This window comes from Apodemus sylvaticus, chromosome 6 (genome assembly GCF_947179515.1).
Source record: "Apodemus sylvaticus chromosome 6, mApoSyl1.1, whole genome shotgun sequence".
In the NCBI taxonomy this organism is placed as follows: Eukaryota; Metazoa; Chordata; class Mammalia; order Rodentia; family Muridae; genus Apodemus; species Apodemus sylvaticus.
In genome coordinates this window covers 128,475,700-128,490,172 of record NC_067477.1, presented here as the reverse complement: position 1 = coordinate 128,490,172, position 14,473 = coordinate 128,475,700, and the positions used below count along the sequence as shown (strand labels likewise).

The 14,473-nt window shown below is 41.2% G+C and overlaps 1 protein-coding gene across 5 annotated transcripts in view; it reads left to right on the top strand.

Moving 5' to 3' along the window:
* The window catches only part of Map4k3 (mitogen-activated protein kinase kinase kinase kinase 3), a 159,072-nt gene that overhangs the window by 81,077 nt on the left and 63,522 nt on the right, over nt 1–14,473 (top strand). For all 5 annotated transcript variants that reach the window (XM_052186459.1, XM_052186458.1, XM_052186457.1 and 2 more), the window contains exons 4-12: nt 1,334–1,398; nt 2,835–2,890; nt 3,519–3,566; nt 6,358–6,400; nt 7,868–7,940; nt 12,760–12,891; nt 13,026–13,088; nt 13,174–13,255; nt 13,339–13,449. In XM_052186459.1, the coding sequence (XP_052042419.1) occupies nt 1,334–1,398; nt 2,835–2,890; nt 3,519–3,566; nt 6,358–6,400; nt 7,868–7,940; nt 12,760–12,891; nt 13,026–13,088; nt 13,174–13,255; nt 13,339–13,449 (673 nt within the window). The remainder of the gene's footprint in view (nt 1–1,333; nt 1,399–2,834; nt 2,891–3,518; nt 3,567–6,357; nt 6,401–7,867; nt 7,941–12,759; nt 12,892–13,025; nt 13,089–13,173; nt 13,256–13,338; nt 13,450–14,473) is intronic.

The window sequence follows — 14,473 nt, the reverse complement described above, 5'->3', positions numbered from 1 at the left end:
ATAAACGCTTTCATCCCCAAGTTGCTTTGGGTGTGGTGTTTCATCACAGTGATGATAGCCCTAACTGAGACAGCGGTGATATTCTGTGTTACGTGCATATAGCTTTTTAGATCCTGCCCATCCTCACTATTCCCCACTCCCCCTCATCTCTGGGTTCTCTCGCCTTCCCTAGGAGCCCCTACTGTAATTTCAAGCACTTTAGTTTCTGGATGGGATAAAATGTGTGATATCTGTCAAGACCCATGTAATAAAATTGGAGGCTTTGTGAGTGACATGACGTCTGTCACAGCTACTCAAATCTGCTGACTTGGTATGAGGACAGCTCAGACTGTATATAAGTAACTGAGTGTAACTTGATTCTAATGGACTTTATGACACTAAGGGTCCCACCATTATCATGTGTCAATATGTTCTCTTGATTTCTCCCAACCGTTTCATCATTTATTGTTTCAGGCAGCGGACTAGATTTGGGTCAGGGCCCATATTTTCCTGGCCTCTGATCTAATTGGTTTCTTATTTCATTTGTTTACCCATGGAACAGTTAGAGTTTACCAAATCCAGAGACTCCCTATCCCATCTCTGCCCCAGACAATAGAACAGTTCCTGGTATGCTTTAAGAGGAAAAACTAATAGATGATTGAATAAAGGAATAAACAAAGGAAAAATGTACAAATCTTTGCTAACTATTTCTTCTGTCATGGCATGATTACACCATCTTAGGCTATGAGTGAGAAATACTGTATGAGCACCCATTTTATAGACTCTGGAAATGTTCTGGTATATTCATTGGAGGGTAGCAATGAATTTTGTTGGTTCAGAGTGCTATCAAGCTGGGCAGCGATGGCACACACTTTATTCTCAACACTTGGGAGGCAGAGGCAGGCAGATCTCTGTGAGGTCAGGGCTGAGCTGGTCTACAGAGTGAGTTCCAAGACAGCAAAGGCTACACAGAGAAACCCTGTCTCAAAACAACAAACAAAAAGAATGCTATCAAAATGATGTGTTTGGGATGGATTGGCATTTTCTGTGCTAAATCTGGGTAAATGGATGAACTGTAGAACAGGATGAACTGTAGAACAGGACATTTTTAACTAAAGGGAGGTTCCATTTGAATATGCCTAATGACAGCTTTATATTCTGTAAATGGTGTGTCTTACGTAATGAACCTAGGGTTGGATTATAGCTGTGAAATGAATCATTTACTCAGGGATTAGTTGCTTTTTAAGAAGATAGCATGTTGCATTTGTGTAGCTTTTCAGTATCATAGTACATTAGATATTATCAAGAAGCTTTTTAATCATGAAGACATAATGCATGACTTGTCTTTTCACAGGCGAGATAAACTTTGGATCTGCATGGAATTTTGTGGAGGTGGCTCTTTACAGGACATATATCATGGTGAGACCAGAGCTGCTTTATATACATCAATTCTAAAAGAACACATACTGAAGCCATAGCAAATGCACGCACAGGAAATAACTATTTGTACAGTTCTGTATATCCAGAGACTGATCTATGACATCCATACTTTGGTTTTAGTGAGTAAAGTCATTAAGTATATAGCAAACAAAAATAAAAGAACAGGTAGCAGATAAATAGAAGCTTCAAGAACATCGTACAACATCGAATCATGACTTTACAGCATCCAACAGGAATGCCTTGGGTAGTCTGACAGAGCAAAGACAGCACCATCAAACTGGAGACTTCACCAACACCAAGCAGAAACTGACTAGGGAAACTGCAGTCAGCTGGAATTCCCAACTGACCTTTTCTGCTTGGAGGGTTTGCAGCTGTCCTCCCACAGGCATTTAGTATGTGAGAGATGAATGGCAGTGGCCTCTGTTGAAGATGCACCACCTTGCAGCTCTTCTCAGTGGTGAAGTGTTTAACACCTGTCACTCTTGCTGGGTTTCTCTGTCCCCATTAAAGAGTTGGGGCTGGCCCAAGCCAGGGCAGGAGGCGATCTATCAGTGCAGCCCAAGCCAGGGCAGGAGGCGATCTATCAGTGCAGCCCAAGCCAGGGCAGGAGGTGATCTATCAGTGCAGCCCAAGCCAGGGCAGGAGGCGATCTATCAGTGAAATTTGCATTACAATGATGATAAAAACATTAAGGTGTGGATTGCGAAGGGGCAGGTTTCCGAATCCTGAGTGTGTGCTGAGTTGGTGTCTGCTCATTTGCACGTGTAGTCCATGTACACTTGCACTGCTTTAGCTTAACAGTGGCGTGGAAGGAAGGCCGATGCGCTCAGCACATGCCATAGGTCAAATTTTGAATTTGAGCTTTTACCAGGCTACTGGTTTATATCCACGTAGAGTGAGAGTGTGCGCACTCTGACTTCTATCACTAGGCCATAGTAGCAGGCTGCAGATCCCACCAAGCAGCAAGCACTGAGATAAACAACTGATATCTCATGCTATCTAGGGCTGCTTAGCTGGGATGTCATGTTGACATCCTAAAATATTGTCAACGTAAAATGGATTTATCCAGAACTTGACCCACTATAAGTTGAAGATCGTGTATTATATAAAATGCCTGTATAAGGTCAACTTACAGATAGAGACCAAACTTTTTATCTATGTATAATCAGCAAGGTATAAAATAAAAATATAATGATTTTAGTTATTCAATTGTTTATAAACATGGCAGGCACTGTTCTAAACCCTGTTGATACAACAGTGAGCATGTCACATTTAAAGAGAATCATAATAAAATCTCTGACTTTTTGGCAGAAGAATTGTTGAGTCTGTTCTTAATGGGACTTATAAACTTGGTCACTTACTGGAAAACAAACATTGCTTAATCCTGCTAACAGTAATTTTTTTTCTACTCTTAGTAACTGGACCCCTTTCAGAACTGCAGATTGCATATGTTAGCAGAGAAACACTACAGGCAAGTCAAATTTAAACTACTATTCTTTACTAAATGTTTACTTACTATACATTACTGTTAAGGGACAAGGTAATCTGCTTTGATAAATCTAGTTTGAGGACTTTAATACGGTTTTATTATTTTACTTTGGTATATTTTACTTTTGTGGTGCTAGGATCGAACCCATGGACTTACACGTGGTGAACAAGTGCTCTGTACTGATTTATATCTGATCCTTAGTGCATTTAAGAATTGTTACCAATACAAGCTATATTTACGATTAAATACTATAAAATGTAAAGATTACAGTATAACCTAGAATTCAAGCACTGTGGGTCTGTATATTCCTCCTAATGACAAAGAAGGCCTTGATAGTTCAGTAGGATTGAAATACGTTCTGATTTTAGTAAGATATACACTTTAAAATTTCAAATTGTTTACAGAGTTTACTAAATGTTATTTTAGAAATATCAGTGGTTCTGCATGAGCTTTCTTTATCTTTTTCTTGACTCTATTGTCTTCTGTAATACTTCATTATAATGAGCTGATACTACTTGATTTTCTATAGAGTAAATAAATAGTAACTACTATTCAGTGTGCTGTGAAAAATAATCTCACTTATTTTTCTATTTTTATTTTGAAACTCTAGGGATTATATTACCTTCACAGTAAAGGAAAAATGCACAGAGATATAAAGGTATACATTATATTTTTTGCCTGTTTCTCTCTTTTAAATAACCTGTTTATCACTTGTAAATTCTCTAGATATATCACTGAGCAGACTTCTTTTGATTATTCTACTTGATGAGTTTGCAACCTAAAACATATCATAATAATAAACATGAGTGATCTATGATAAGTTTCCCTAACATTTTTAGAGTAGCACTGTTGAGTCAGGGCCACACACAGTAAAGTCTACCTTTCCAAAGTGTGGGTTTCTGTGGTTAATGTGGAGGTGCTCATTTGGTTTTGGTTTGGAGGTGCTTTGAGACATGGTGCCATGTAGGTCAGGCTGTCTTCAGATTAACTATGAAGCTGAAAATACTTGAATTCCTGTTCTCTGTCTCCAGAGAGCTGGAATTATAATTCATAAGCACTACCACACCTGGCTGGATTAGGGTTGTAATAAGTATTTTAAGCTCATTTGTAACTGATTACAGATACAGATTAGCTGCATAGCATCCATGCATAGCATAAACTCACAGTAAGTTGTGTGCTTCCTGGATTATCTGCTAAGCTGCCACACCTCAGGAAATGTGTCTAACGTGGTGTTGTGAGATGGCGGCGTCAGTAATGCACCTAGGAGGCTGAGTGAGGAAGAGAGGTGTACTCTACACACACTGGGGTTCGTTCAGGTCGGACTCTTGGTGGGTCTTTCTAACGACACTGCTCTCTTCCGCTCTTCAATCAAAGTGGATAATTCCTTCATTTATTTTTTCTTCCTCTTTGTTTATTTCCTTATACAATTCTCTCCCTCTTTTATTTTCTCAAGTTTTTGTAGCATAAAGCTGTTAACCTTGTGTGGGGGAGGTGATTCATGTTGCTTTCCTAGTTCCTGATGAAGCCCTGGCCTCCGGCCTCTGAAAATGCCCAGCTGTATACCCAGGCACTAATGTTTCCTGGGGTGTAAGTAGATGTGCAGAATGCAGAATGGCCTTAGGTAGTTTCTGTAAGCCACTTCAGAGGCAAAGAGAAGGGTTTGTACTTCAAAGGTAAATAGCTTCTGTGGCGGGTAGCCGTATGTGACTGAGAAGGACTGGTAGGTTTTGTCAGAAGTAAAGAGTGGCATGTTCTCCAAACTGAAAGAACAGTATGAACAGAAATATGAAGTGAAGTATGAAGCCATTTTTGGAGAACATATTTGTATTATATTATTCATAGGTGATGAGCTTGTCTGGGTAGTTTTGTGCTCCATTGTTCAAGGACTCCTGCCAGCCTTTAGTTTGAGTAAATTCTGGCCATCTGTATAGCCTCTGCCCTTGTCCAAACCTCTTCTCACTCTGTCTCACCTTATTTCTCTATTAGCCTTCTTGAGTGCTTCTATAGGTACCGTTGCATTTGACAAACAGAGTGGCCTTTCAAAGTCAGACCAGGTTGCTCCCCTGCTTATCAGCTCCATTGGTTTCCTGTAGCAGTCGTTGAGAAATGCAGATGCTTAGATCGGCCAGCCAGGTTCTGTGCGACCCAGGCCCTGCACGCATTCTCCGAGCTGGCCTCCCATGGTTCTCTTCTGATTCACCCATTATGTCTCAGCCCCACTGAACTGTCTGCAGTGGAAGGTTTTTAAGGTCTTTGTGTTTGCTGTTCCTTCTTCCTAGAATGTCCTTGTCCTGCATTTCAGTGTGGCTGCCCATCCTTACTTCATTGAGATCTCTGTTTAAATAGCCTCAGCTTTCAAAGGACTTCCATCCCATGCTTTGTCTTCAAGGTCCTGCCTGACTTTGAATCTTCTATTGGCTCAGGCAGGGATAATCATGTTTTTCTTCTTTCTCACCTACACGCACAAACAAGCTGCTCTCCTCGTTCCCAGACCTTAAGTGGCTGGCAGCACTCAGTCACCTCTCAGAGAAGGGATGAGTAGAGGGAAGAACAGATAGGTCAGAAGCTGTGATGTGGGTGCGCAGTGACAGAAGTTGTAACTTATGAGAATCAGCCTGACAGTGGGGAGAGAACATAGTGAAGACTTCGGCAGAAGTCTGGCTAGGGAGGGAACAGTAAAAGCCCTGATTGTGGCCCCTCAGCATTTCTTGCTTCCCGTGATCCCATGTGTCAGTGTTGCTGTGTGTGGGTGCAGCTCATTTCATGGACGGCATTCTAGGTGTTTAGGATTCTCCTTTGTTCCCCTTCTCCTCTGCTGCTAATCTTTCTCTTGTTGGAGAGAGGGAATTCCAAGAACTTTCCCCCAACCTACAATCACACCAGCACCTTGGATTAAAGAACTGCCTACTTTGGCTTACTCATTTAAAAGTTGTGAGGGGGCGGCCATGGACCCACAGTTAGTGATTGATGTGATAGCCAACTTAAACTCTTGACAAGAACGCCATTACGGTAGAAAGCCTCGCCTACCAAGAAGCAGGGCAGCCACATGCAAGCACTGGTGAGTTCTCCAGAAAAAAGAGCTCTTAAGGATGGAAAATATAGTAATCAAGTTTAAAGTATAATCAGAGCCATTGAAGTGCTAGTTTAAAATAACATTCTAATGTAGTGATGGTGTGTCATCAGCCAGGAAATCGCATTTGTGAAATGTGTTAGCATTCATGCTGTGTTAGCAAGAAGCCCTTTAAAGGGAGCAGCACATCACTGAAATTGCTAAAACGTGGACAGCAGTGTTTCCTATAATTATGTAACATTTTAATTGAACACATTTTTATATTTAAGTATTTCTAAGTCTAAGGCTGTGGTTATTTAATATGTATAGTTAACCTATTACATGTTTCACCTAATAAAATGTCTGCTTCCCACTCAACTAAAATGTTCTCACTTTGAAGGGCGCTAACATCCTACTAACGGATAACGGTCATGTGAAACTAGGTAAGTGAATCCGAATTTCATAACACGCACAGGCCTTTTCTAAAGTGCTGTTGGCTTTGGTTTGGGTTTTTGTTTGTTTTTCAGGACTTGAGTCCCAGGCCCTAGACCATCCCTAGGGATGACATGTTTGTCATTTCAGTGGAGATGGCATTGCGGAGCCAGTCTCTCTGACTTTTCTTCTCTTAAGGAAACATAAACTTACTTCATAAGAAACAGATTTTTGCAAAGATTACCATGAAATAATATGCATTGGTAACTCTTTCACCTCTAATCCCAGAGATTGGGCTTCTAGTAGAAAATCTGTATAAAACTGAAATGAGGACCAAAAAAAATTAAAAATCTCGATACTTCAAAAATCCTGCATCATGTATTCAACTTTAAAAAGCAATCACACTATTATTGATATAAGAGTATATTTTAGAGCTAACTGTTGCTTTACCTCAAACAGTAACATATGGTTAAAACAAAGTGCAAAACCAATAATGATTCAGTATGAATTTAAACAGAGCAAGGGTTCAATAAAGTGACTTTAATAACTGCTGACAAGAATACAATGATATATGGAACAATTATTTTGAACTATTTAGGACATGACAAATTTCAAAATATTCATTTGTTTTATAAAAATGATAATAGTGTTCTGGATGTTAGCTCAATGGGAACCTTTGTCCAGAATGTACAAGGCTCTGGGTTTGTCCCAGCTGCACAGTATGAACAGACAGACAAATAAAACTGCTTTAAACTACATTCTACTGTAGGACTAATCAGATTGAAAATATTTATCTCATAATTAGCATATAAGATAGTTTCCCTAGGAAGCCTATCAGTGAGAAAAGCAGAAAGCATTCAGTCCTGTGCCCTTGATGTCCTGCTTACTGAGTGAGCACCTCCATCTGCTGCAGTGTCCCACAACTTCCTCTCTCTTAGGATAGATTTAGAACTGTTGATCACACTAGAAAGGATTGGATTTGAGTGTACGTACGGAAGAATGACAAGTCTCGCTAGCGGTCATCATTGGCTTCGACTTCAGAGTGTGCTGCAGAGGGGAAGGATAAGGGGGTGTTGTCTCTGTGTCCTCTAAGGCTAGATAGGTTTCCTAGTGCCCATTTAAGTCTCTCTGGCAGAGTGAATAGACTGTACGGCTGCTTAATGGCCTCTTCTAATAGGACGCCTTGAAATAGAGGAGAAATAGACATTGTAATATCAGTATCAGTTTCAATTTTCCTAAGGCCATTATTTTTTTATCACAATTATTTCCTTTTCACCTTTATTGTTTGAATCATATGAGCTACATGGGAATCCACTTGACTATGCTATGCACTACTTTGTGATATTTTATAATCCATCAATGTTAAAAACTGTAACATGTTCGAGATTGTTCCATATTTGTGAAATTGATGAAAATAAGTATTGGAAGTTACTTTTAGTATTATGTTAAATGATTTTTTTCTCTCATTCTTTAAATAGCTGATTTTGGAGTTTCTGCACAGATAACAGCTACAATTGCCAAACGGAAGTCCTTCATTGGCACCCCATATTGGTAATTTTATTTAACTCAAAATTTTAACTTAAAATTTATTATCCTGTCATTATTGTATACAATGTTTCTTTTAAAAATATGTCAGAAATATTATGTTTAAGACAGAAGGTAATCAGTAATTTAAGCATGTATTCTTTTGGATTATTTGGTCAAAAAATATCTTACATACTGGTTTTCATAAAACAGAAAAGTCTATAAAGTTTGATACAGTTGTTAGCTTCCTGATGCGTAACACATATTTCAATAGATGGGTTTTTTGTTTGTTTGTTTTTTGGTTTTTTTTTGTTGTTGTTGTTGTTGTTGTTTTGGGATTTGGTTTTTTCAAGACAGGGTTTCTCTGTGTAGCCCTGGCTGTCCTAGAACTCACTCTGTAGACCAGGCTGGCCTCGAACTCAGAAATCCGCCTGCCTCTGCCTCCCAGAGTGCTGGGATTACAGGTGTGAGCCACCTCCGCCCGGCCTCAATAGATGTTTTCATATCTATCTTTTTCTACATCCATATTCTAACTGTTACATTATTTACAGTTTTCAAAAACTTTGCAGGTTTTGGAGTTACGAGGAATTGAATGTAGGGAATCAGCCATGCTAACTAAAGAGTCTCCTCCAACGTCTTTGCAGTCCTGATTGACGGATAAAAAGCAGGTCTCTGGGACACTGAGTCTTTATGCCAGGCCTCAGTTCAGTTCTTTACCCTCTTTCTGGTAATCTGGTAGGCCTTCCTTCTGACCATACCTGTCTCCTGGATAGTTTTTCCCACCACAGGGAAACCATCCTAGCATTCATTGTTTATGCCGACATTTTGGCCACTGTGTGCTGGGAGGCCTCCCTGGCTGCATGGCAGGCAGGGACAGCGCTGTTTGGGGTTTGATGCTCCGTAGTCTTGGCCATGCCTTCTGCTCATTGCTGCCCCTCCCCAGACATCTCCAGTCTGAACCCGCACTACACATCTACTATGCTACTGGGATTTGGTTTTGTTCTAAGCTGGGAGCATGATAAATATCATTTCTTATATTGATTTGTCTCTATCAAATATAATTTTTTAAAGTCGACTAGAGCCAAAACAGCTTTTATTAAAAAAAAAAAAAACTTGCAGCTCTGCCTTTTACTGTGTCTAGCACTGGCCATTATTTGTAGACTTCATTGAAAGAGTTGAAGATTCGAGCTCGTTCATTCGTCTTCCGGTTGTCTTGTCCTTCCAGTGTTCTCGCTGAGTCAGTGAATAGTCTGCCATCACTCTTCACTGTTTCCCTGAGTCTTTTTGTTTTTAATTTGCTTAAATCTTCTCTTAATCTCCTGTAAGACATCCCATTGCTCTCCACATTGCCCAGTTCTGTAAGATGTATCTGCATGATTTTCTATGCCTGGAAAGCCTGCAAGCTACTAGTCCTTCATGTGCACGCACACAGGAACTTAACCCATTCCAGGCCAGCACTCTACAGTTGAGCTGCAGGGCCTGCTTTGCTTCCTGGTGTGAGCCTTCCTGCAGTCTGTATCCTCTTCAGTCTGTGTAGCTAACAGAGCTTTGCCCTGGCAGCTCCTTTCTTGTATTCTAAGTCTTCCTCTTTGACCTTTTTTGAAATATGTTTTAGTCTTCCTTGTAAAAGGTACTTGGGTGTGAGAGCTTTAGGACTTTGTATTTCTAACTTCACATTTGAATGGGTATAAAGCGCTAGGTTAGAATATTTGAGGCATTGTCCATGTGGCTTCTGTGATGCCTGCCACGTGAAGCCATCATGATGTGTGCTTCTTGTAATGTAGCACAGACCTCCCCATAGTGATGCCTCGTATTTTCATATTCCGTGATGGTTCCTGGTGTTTCCCTACCCCAGATCTTTTGCTTGGTTTTGACCTTCCTTCTTTCATGCTTGTCATTTACTGTTTATTTCAGAGATGAATGTCTTTCCCATTCTAGACTGTCCTCCTGGGAGGTACTTCTCTAGTGTTGATGTGGTTGTTTTCTGCTGCATGTCTTCCTACTCTCTCTGGGATGTTTTAAGTTACGCCTCAGCCACTGGAATCAACCCACTAGTGTTCTCTCTTTCTGCCACTTCACTTTTTTTTTTTTGTTGGAGGTTTGCTTTTGTTTTGATTTTTTTGTTTGTTTTTCTTCTGGGTGAGATTTCATTTTGTAGCTCTGTCTGTCCTGGAATTGACTCTGTACACCAGGCTGGCCTTGAACTCACAGAGGTCTGCCTGCCTCGGCTTCCCAAGTGCTGGAATAAAAGGTGTGACCCACTCCAAACTACCTCTCCTACTTGAAAAAAAATGTTTTGTTTGAGATTGAGGTGAATCTCTGTGAGTCCAAGGCTAGCCTGGTGGTCTGTCTACAGAGCAAGTTACAGGCCTGCCAGTGTTTCAGAATCGAGAGTCAAAAATCCTTCATGTTTCTGTGAGAAATTCTAGGTTCATACTTGTATGATGGAAGCTTCCCTTAAAAGTTTAAAAATCATTGTATGATAGTTCATTCCAAAGAGCAAGAATCTACAAGCCGGTTGGTTCTAGACTGGGTATGGTGTATATCCCTACAGTCCAGTTTGGAGGAGACTGAGGCAGGAGACTCATTGGCACCCCAGAGGTTGAGGACAGCCTAGAACAAATTGAGCCTGTCTCAGAATACGAAAGCAAAGCAGGCTCACTCACATCAGCAGTGTGCAGTAAAGAAAGACAAAGTATGGGCCTGGACAGAGGTACTATGTTGTGAACAGAGGTACTATGTTGTGAACAGAGGTACTTGCGCAGAGGTACCACTTGTCTGTGAAACCTACCTGCGCGATGGAGTGATCCTTTCTGGGGCTCAGAGGTTGAGGGCAGGAGTCTGGGGTTAACTATTGACACGCAGTGCTATTCCTAGCCTCAGCCTGATTTGTTAGCTTGTCACAACTCTACAGCACTTGGGAACAGTGTCTGAGGCTAATCAGCTGTGCGCTCTCCTCAGCTGCCTCCTTGGGTTCCCTCTCCTGGCTGTGTGATTTCCTGCTTCCCTTTAGTCTCTGTCTTCAGGTAAGGTATGTCTCCTAGGACCTCAAAGGCTATGTGTTTATGTCTCTCCTTAGTCTGCGTTTCACTTCCGGTTTGCTATTTGAGAAGAGCAAAGATGTTTATCTTTAAGCATCTGGAAGAACACACACACATCTCAGTGTCATCTGATTCTATACATGCTCAGTTACTGTTGGCTGGTCAGACTGATCTTTCCCTCCAGCAGTAAAGTGGGAAATACCTCAGAGCTTGTGGAACTGTGAGTAGGTGAGGCTGGGTAACACTCCTGCTCTCTGTCTCTGCCTAGCACCATGCCTTTCACACCTTTTTCTAAGAATATAGTATCTCTTGCAAAGTGATCAGGAATTCGTCAGAAAAGCCCACTAAAGCAGGAAAACCAAGAGTTAGTAGTAAATGTCCCGAGGACATCTCATGTGTGGTGGTGGAGCTGGTCCTTACTCAGCAGCCTTTGGTGGAAGACCAAGGCCTCCCTTCGTGTTGGCCACTCGTATCAGTGTACAGTTCTAAGATGGATGAACATCAAGATAAAACAGACCTCCACCATTAAGAACCATTTCCTGTTACCCGCCCTCACTCTGGCGACTCCTGTGCTCTGCGCCCCCCCCCCCCAATTGAAGGCTTTTTGGTTGTCTTTATAAACTTGTCTTCAACAAGTTTTCTAAAACATTCTCTTTCATTTTGATCATAGCTTAGTCTTCTTACCTTTGAAATTAGAGTGTTCATCAGATTCATTGTGCGTGCAGTAGCGGGCACACTGAGACATGGCTCGTAGGTGAGCGGGCATTCGGGACTTAGGTGGGAGGAGAAGCCCCACCTGGACATCATCTGCTGTGAAGCTCGCGGGCTTGGGAAGGGTGGGCGCTCTGAGCTCAGGACTGTGCCGCCGCCTTGCAGGCTTCCCGCTCCTATAGCTGCGATCTAGCTGTCAGTGATTAAGACCCAGCACTCTTTTCATTTACTGTTCTTGCTGTTTTGAATTTCCAGGAGGGAGATTTTGAGATCAAATTGCTTTTAAGACCAAGTGTTTTGAAAGTTGCCTGGTTTTTAGTTTTTTTTGTCACTGACCTGACTCTCCTGCAGTCGAGCTGTGTGCATGTATAAGGCACCCACTCACTGCTCTTTTGAACTGGAAGAGTTCCATGTTTTTCTCAGTTGTTTCTAAAACTAGTTTGGGGCTTCAAAGTCTGTGTATTTGAAAATTAATCATTTAAACAAGTCAAGGTATAATTAGACTAAAACAGTAGCAAAGTTGAAAGGAATTAAAAGGTTACCAAATTTTTCATTTCTCTCTGAACATAATACTTTGAAAAAGAGGCACATGTTTTGGTAACTTTTCCATTATTGTAATGTAAACTTTTAAAAACATTCAAAAGTTTATAGTAAACATAAACTAAATACTAAATGTGAAAATTCTTAGTGCCCCAAGAAACGGTGAACTGAAAAACAGTGGCTAGGCCGCAGGGTGGCTCTGCAGGCATCGCGGCAAACAGCCATGACCGTTGCTTACAAAGGTTGTTTTCTTTATGGAACTTTGGGGAAAAGCATTCGAGATGAGAACAAATCTGGGTCAGATTACGGTCATACTGGTAAAATCTCATAAACTTTGTAGTGTAGCTAACTGACAAAGCAGTCACTGGGGAGGATCACATGTCTTCCAGGAGACATCAAGAATTTGGGGAAAGTAGGTCTTTTAAATATGGTCTATCTATTTTCAGACAACAAAGGATTAAACAGAATTTGCTTTAGCTATTAGTGAGTCTGTATACCTCTGGCAAAAAGCACACTAAACACGAGGTCTGTGTGTCCTGGCACATCTCCTGCAGGATGGCCCCGGAAGTCGCGGCTGTTGAGAGGAAAGGAGGATACAATCAGCTGTGTGACCTCTGGGCGGTGGGCATCACTGCCATCGAGCTGGCCGAGCTCCAGCCACCCATGTTTGACCTTCACCCGATGAGGTCAGTGTCTGGCCAAGCCAACAACTGGTGCTTGTCTATGGCTTGTTTATGGTGTTGGGGAGGAGGGAGGATGTGTTCCTATCCTGAGAATGGGAAGTGTTAGCCCTGTGCAAAATGTTTTATGTGTTTTTCAGGGCATTGTTTCTAATGACAAAAAGCAATTTCCAGCCTCCTAAACTAAAAGATAAGTTGAAGTGGTAAGTATCTTTGTTTATTGACTTTTATAGCAATATGAACAAAAGGGGAATTAAAATACAGGAGCTTAATTTCATCCTTTCTTAGGTCAAATAGTTTCCATCATTTTGTGAAGATGGCTCTTACCAAAAATCCAAAAAAAAGACCCACTGCAGAAAAGCTGCTACAGGTATTGTATTACCTGAAACATTCATTCTCTTTGACAAGATAAGATACTTAACAAATATCTAAAGTGTTTTGTGTGTTTTATAGCATCCCTTTGTCACACAGCCGCTGACAAGGTCTTTGGCAATAGAGTTGCTGGACAAAGTGAATAATCCAGACCATTCCACATACCATGATTTTGATGACGATGACCCAGAGGTAGGAATTGTCTTCACTAACTAGTCCACATAACTGTGTGTCTGTGTGTGTGTGTGCGTGTGCGTGTGCGTGTGCGTGTGCGTGTGCGTGTGTGTGTGTGTGTGTGTGTGTGTGTGTGTGTGTGTGATCTTTTTTATCTAGCTTAAAAAAACTAGTCTCCACATATCTTCCAGGCTGGCCTTGATGTCACTCCGTTCCCAGGCAGGCCTGGAGCCTTATTGTTTGTTGAGGATGACTAGTTCTTCATCCTGGGAAGTCACTTGCTAGATTGTTCATATTGGTCACGTGATAACATTTGTGGAAGAAGGCAAAGGCAAGCTTACTTAATCCACATAAGATCGCTAGTTACTTCAGAGTGCTCATTAGGCTGCTCAGTCATCAAATGAGAAGCAACACACGTCCTAGTCTTCTTGGAAGAACCCTTGTAAGCTACTGGGAGTTGGCTAAGGTAGAATTGATGTGTTAGCAACTAAAACCATGATTCTCCACTGTGGAAATAAAAACAAGCCAGCGTGTATGGGTATAAAATTACCGTAACATGACAGGAACACTGGTATTAGTAGAAACCAATCTCCGTTAGCTTGAGATAGCCATTTTCCCTAGCCTAACTCAGTATATGTGGCCCAGACATATTCTCTTACTGCCTTCAGTCTGCAAGGCACTCAAAATGGTTCGGACTTCAAAGGCCACAGAAGGAACCAGAATCCTCCATAAATACCTAGATGTTAGATTGTCCTCGGGGACAACCCTTTGTCAATTCACCGTTGTTCTAGGACACTGTATTTATACACTAATGGTAGGCTCTCTCTTTTTAATGAGTTCTGAAAGGGAGTTTGGAAGTATGAAAGTTAAGTGTGAAGTATATTTGATCTAACTAATACTTGGAAGAAGTTGATTTTTATTATATTGTGTAATTTTTGGAAACTTGGCTTTATAAATTTAATTAGCACATAGGTGGTCCTACCTCTGCAGGATACAGAGGCTGTAAAAGTGACCTCTAGGCCAGGGGTGGGGTACATGATTG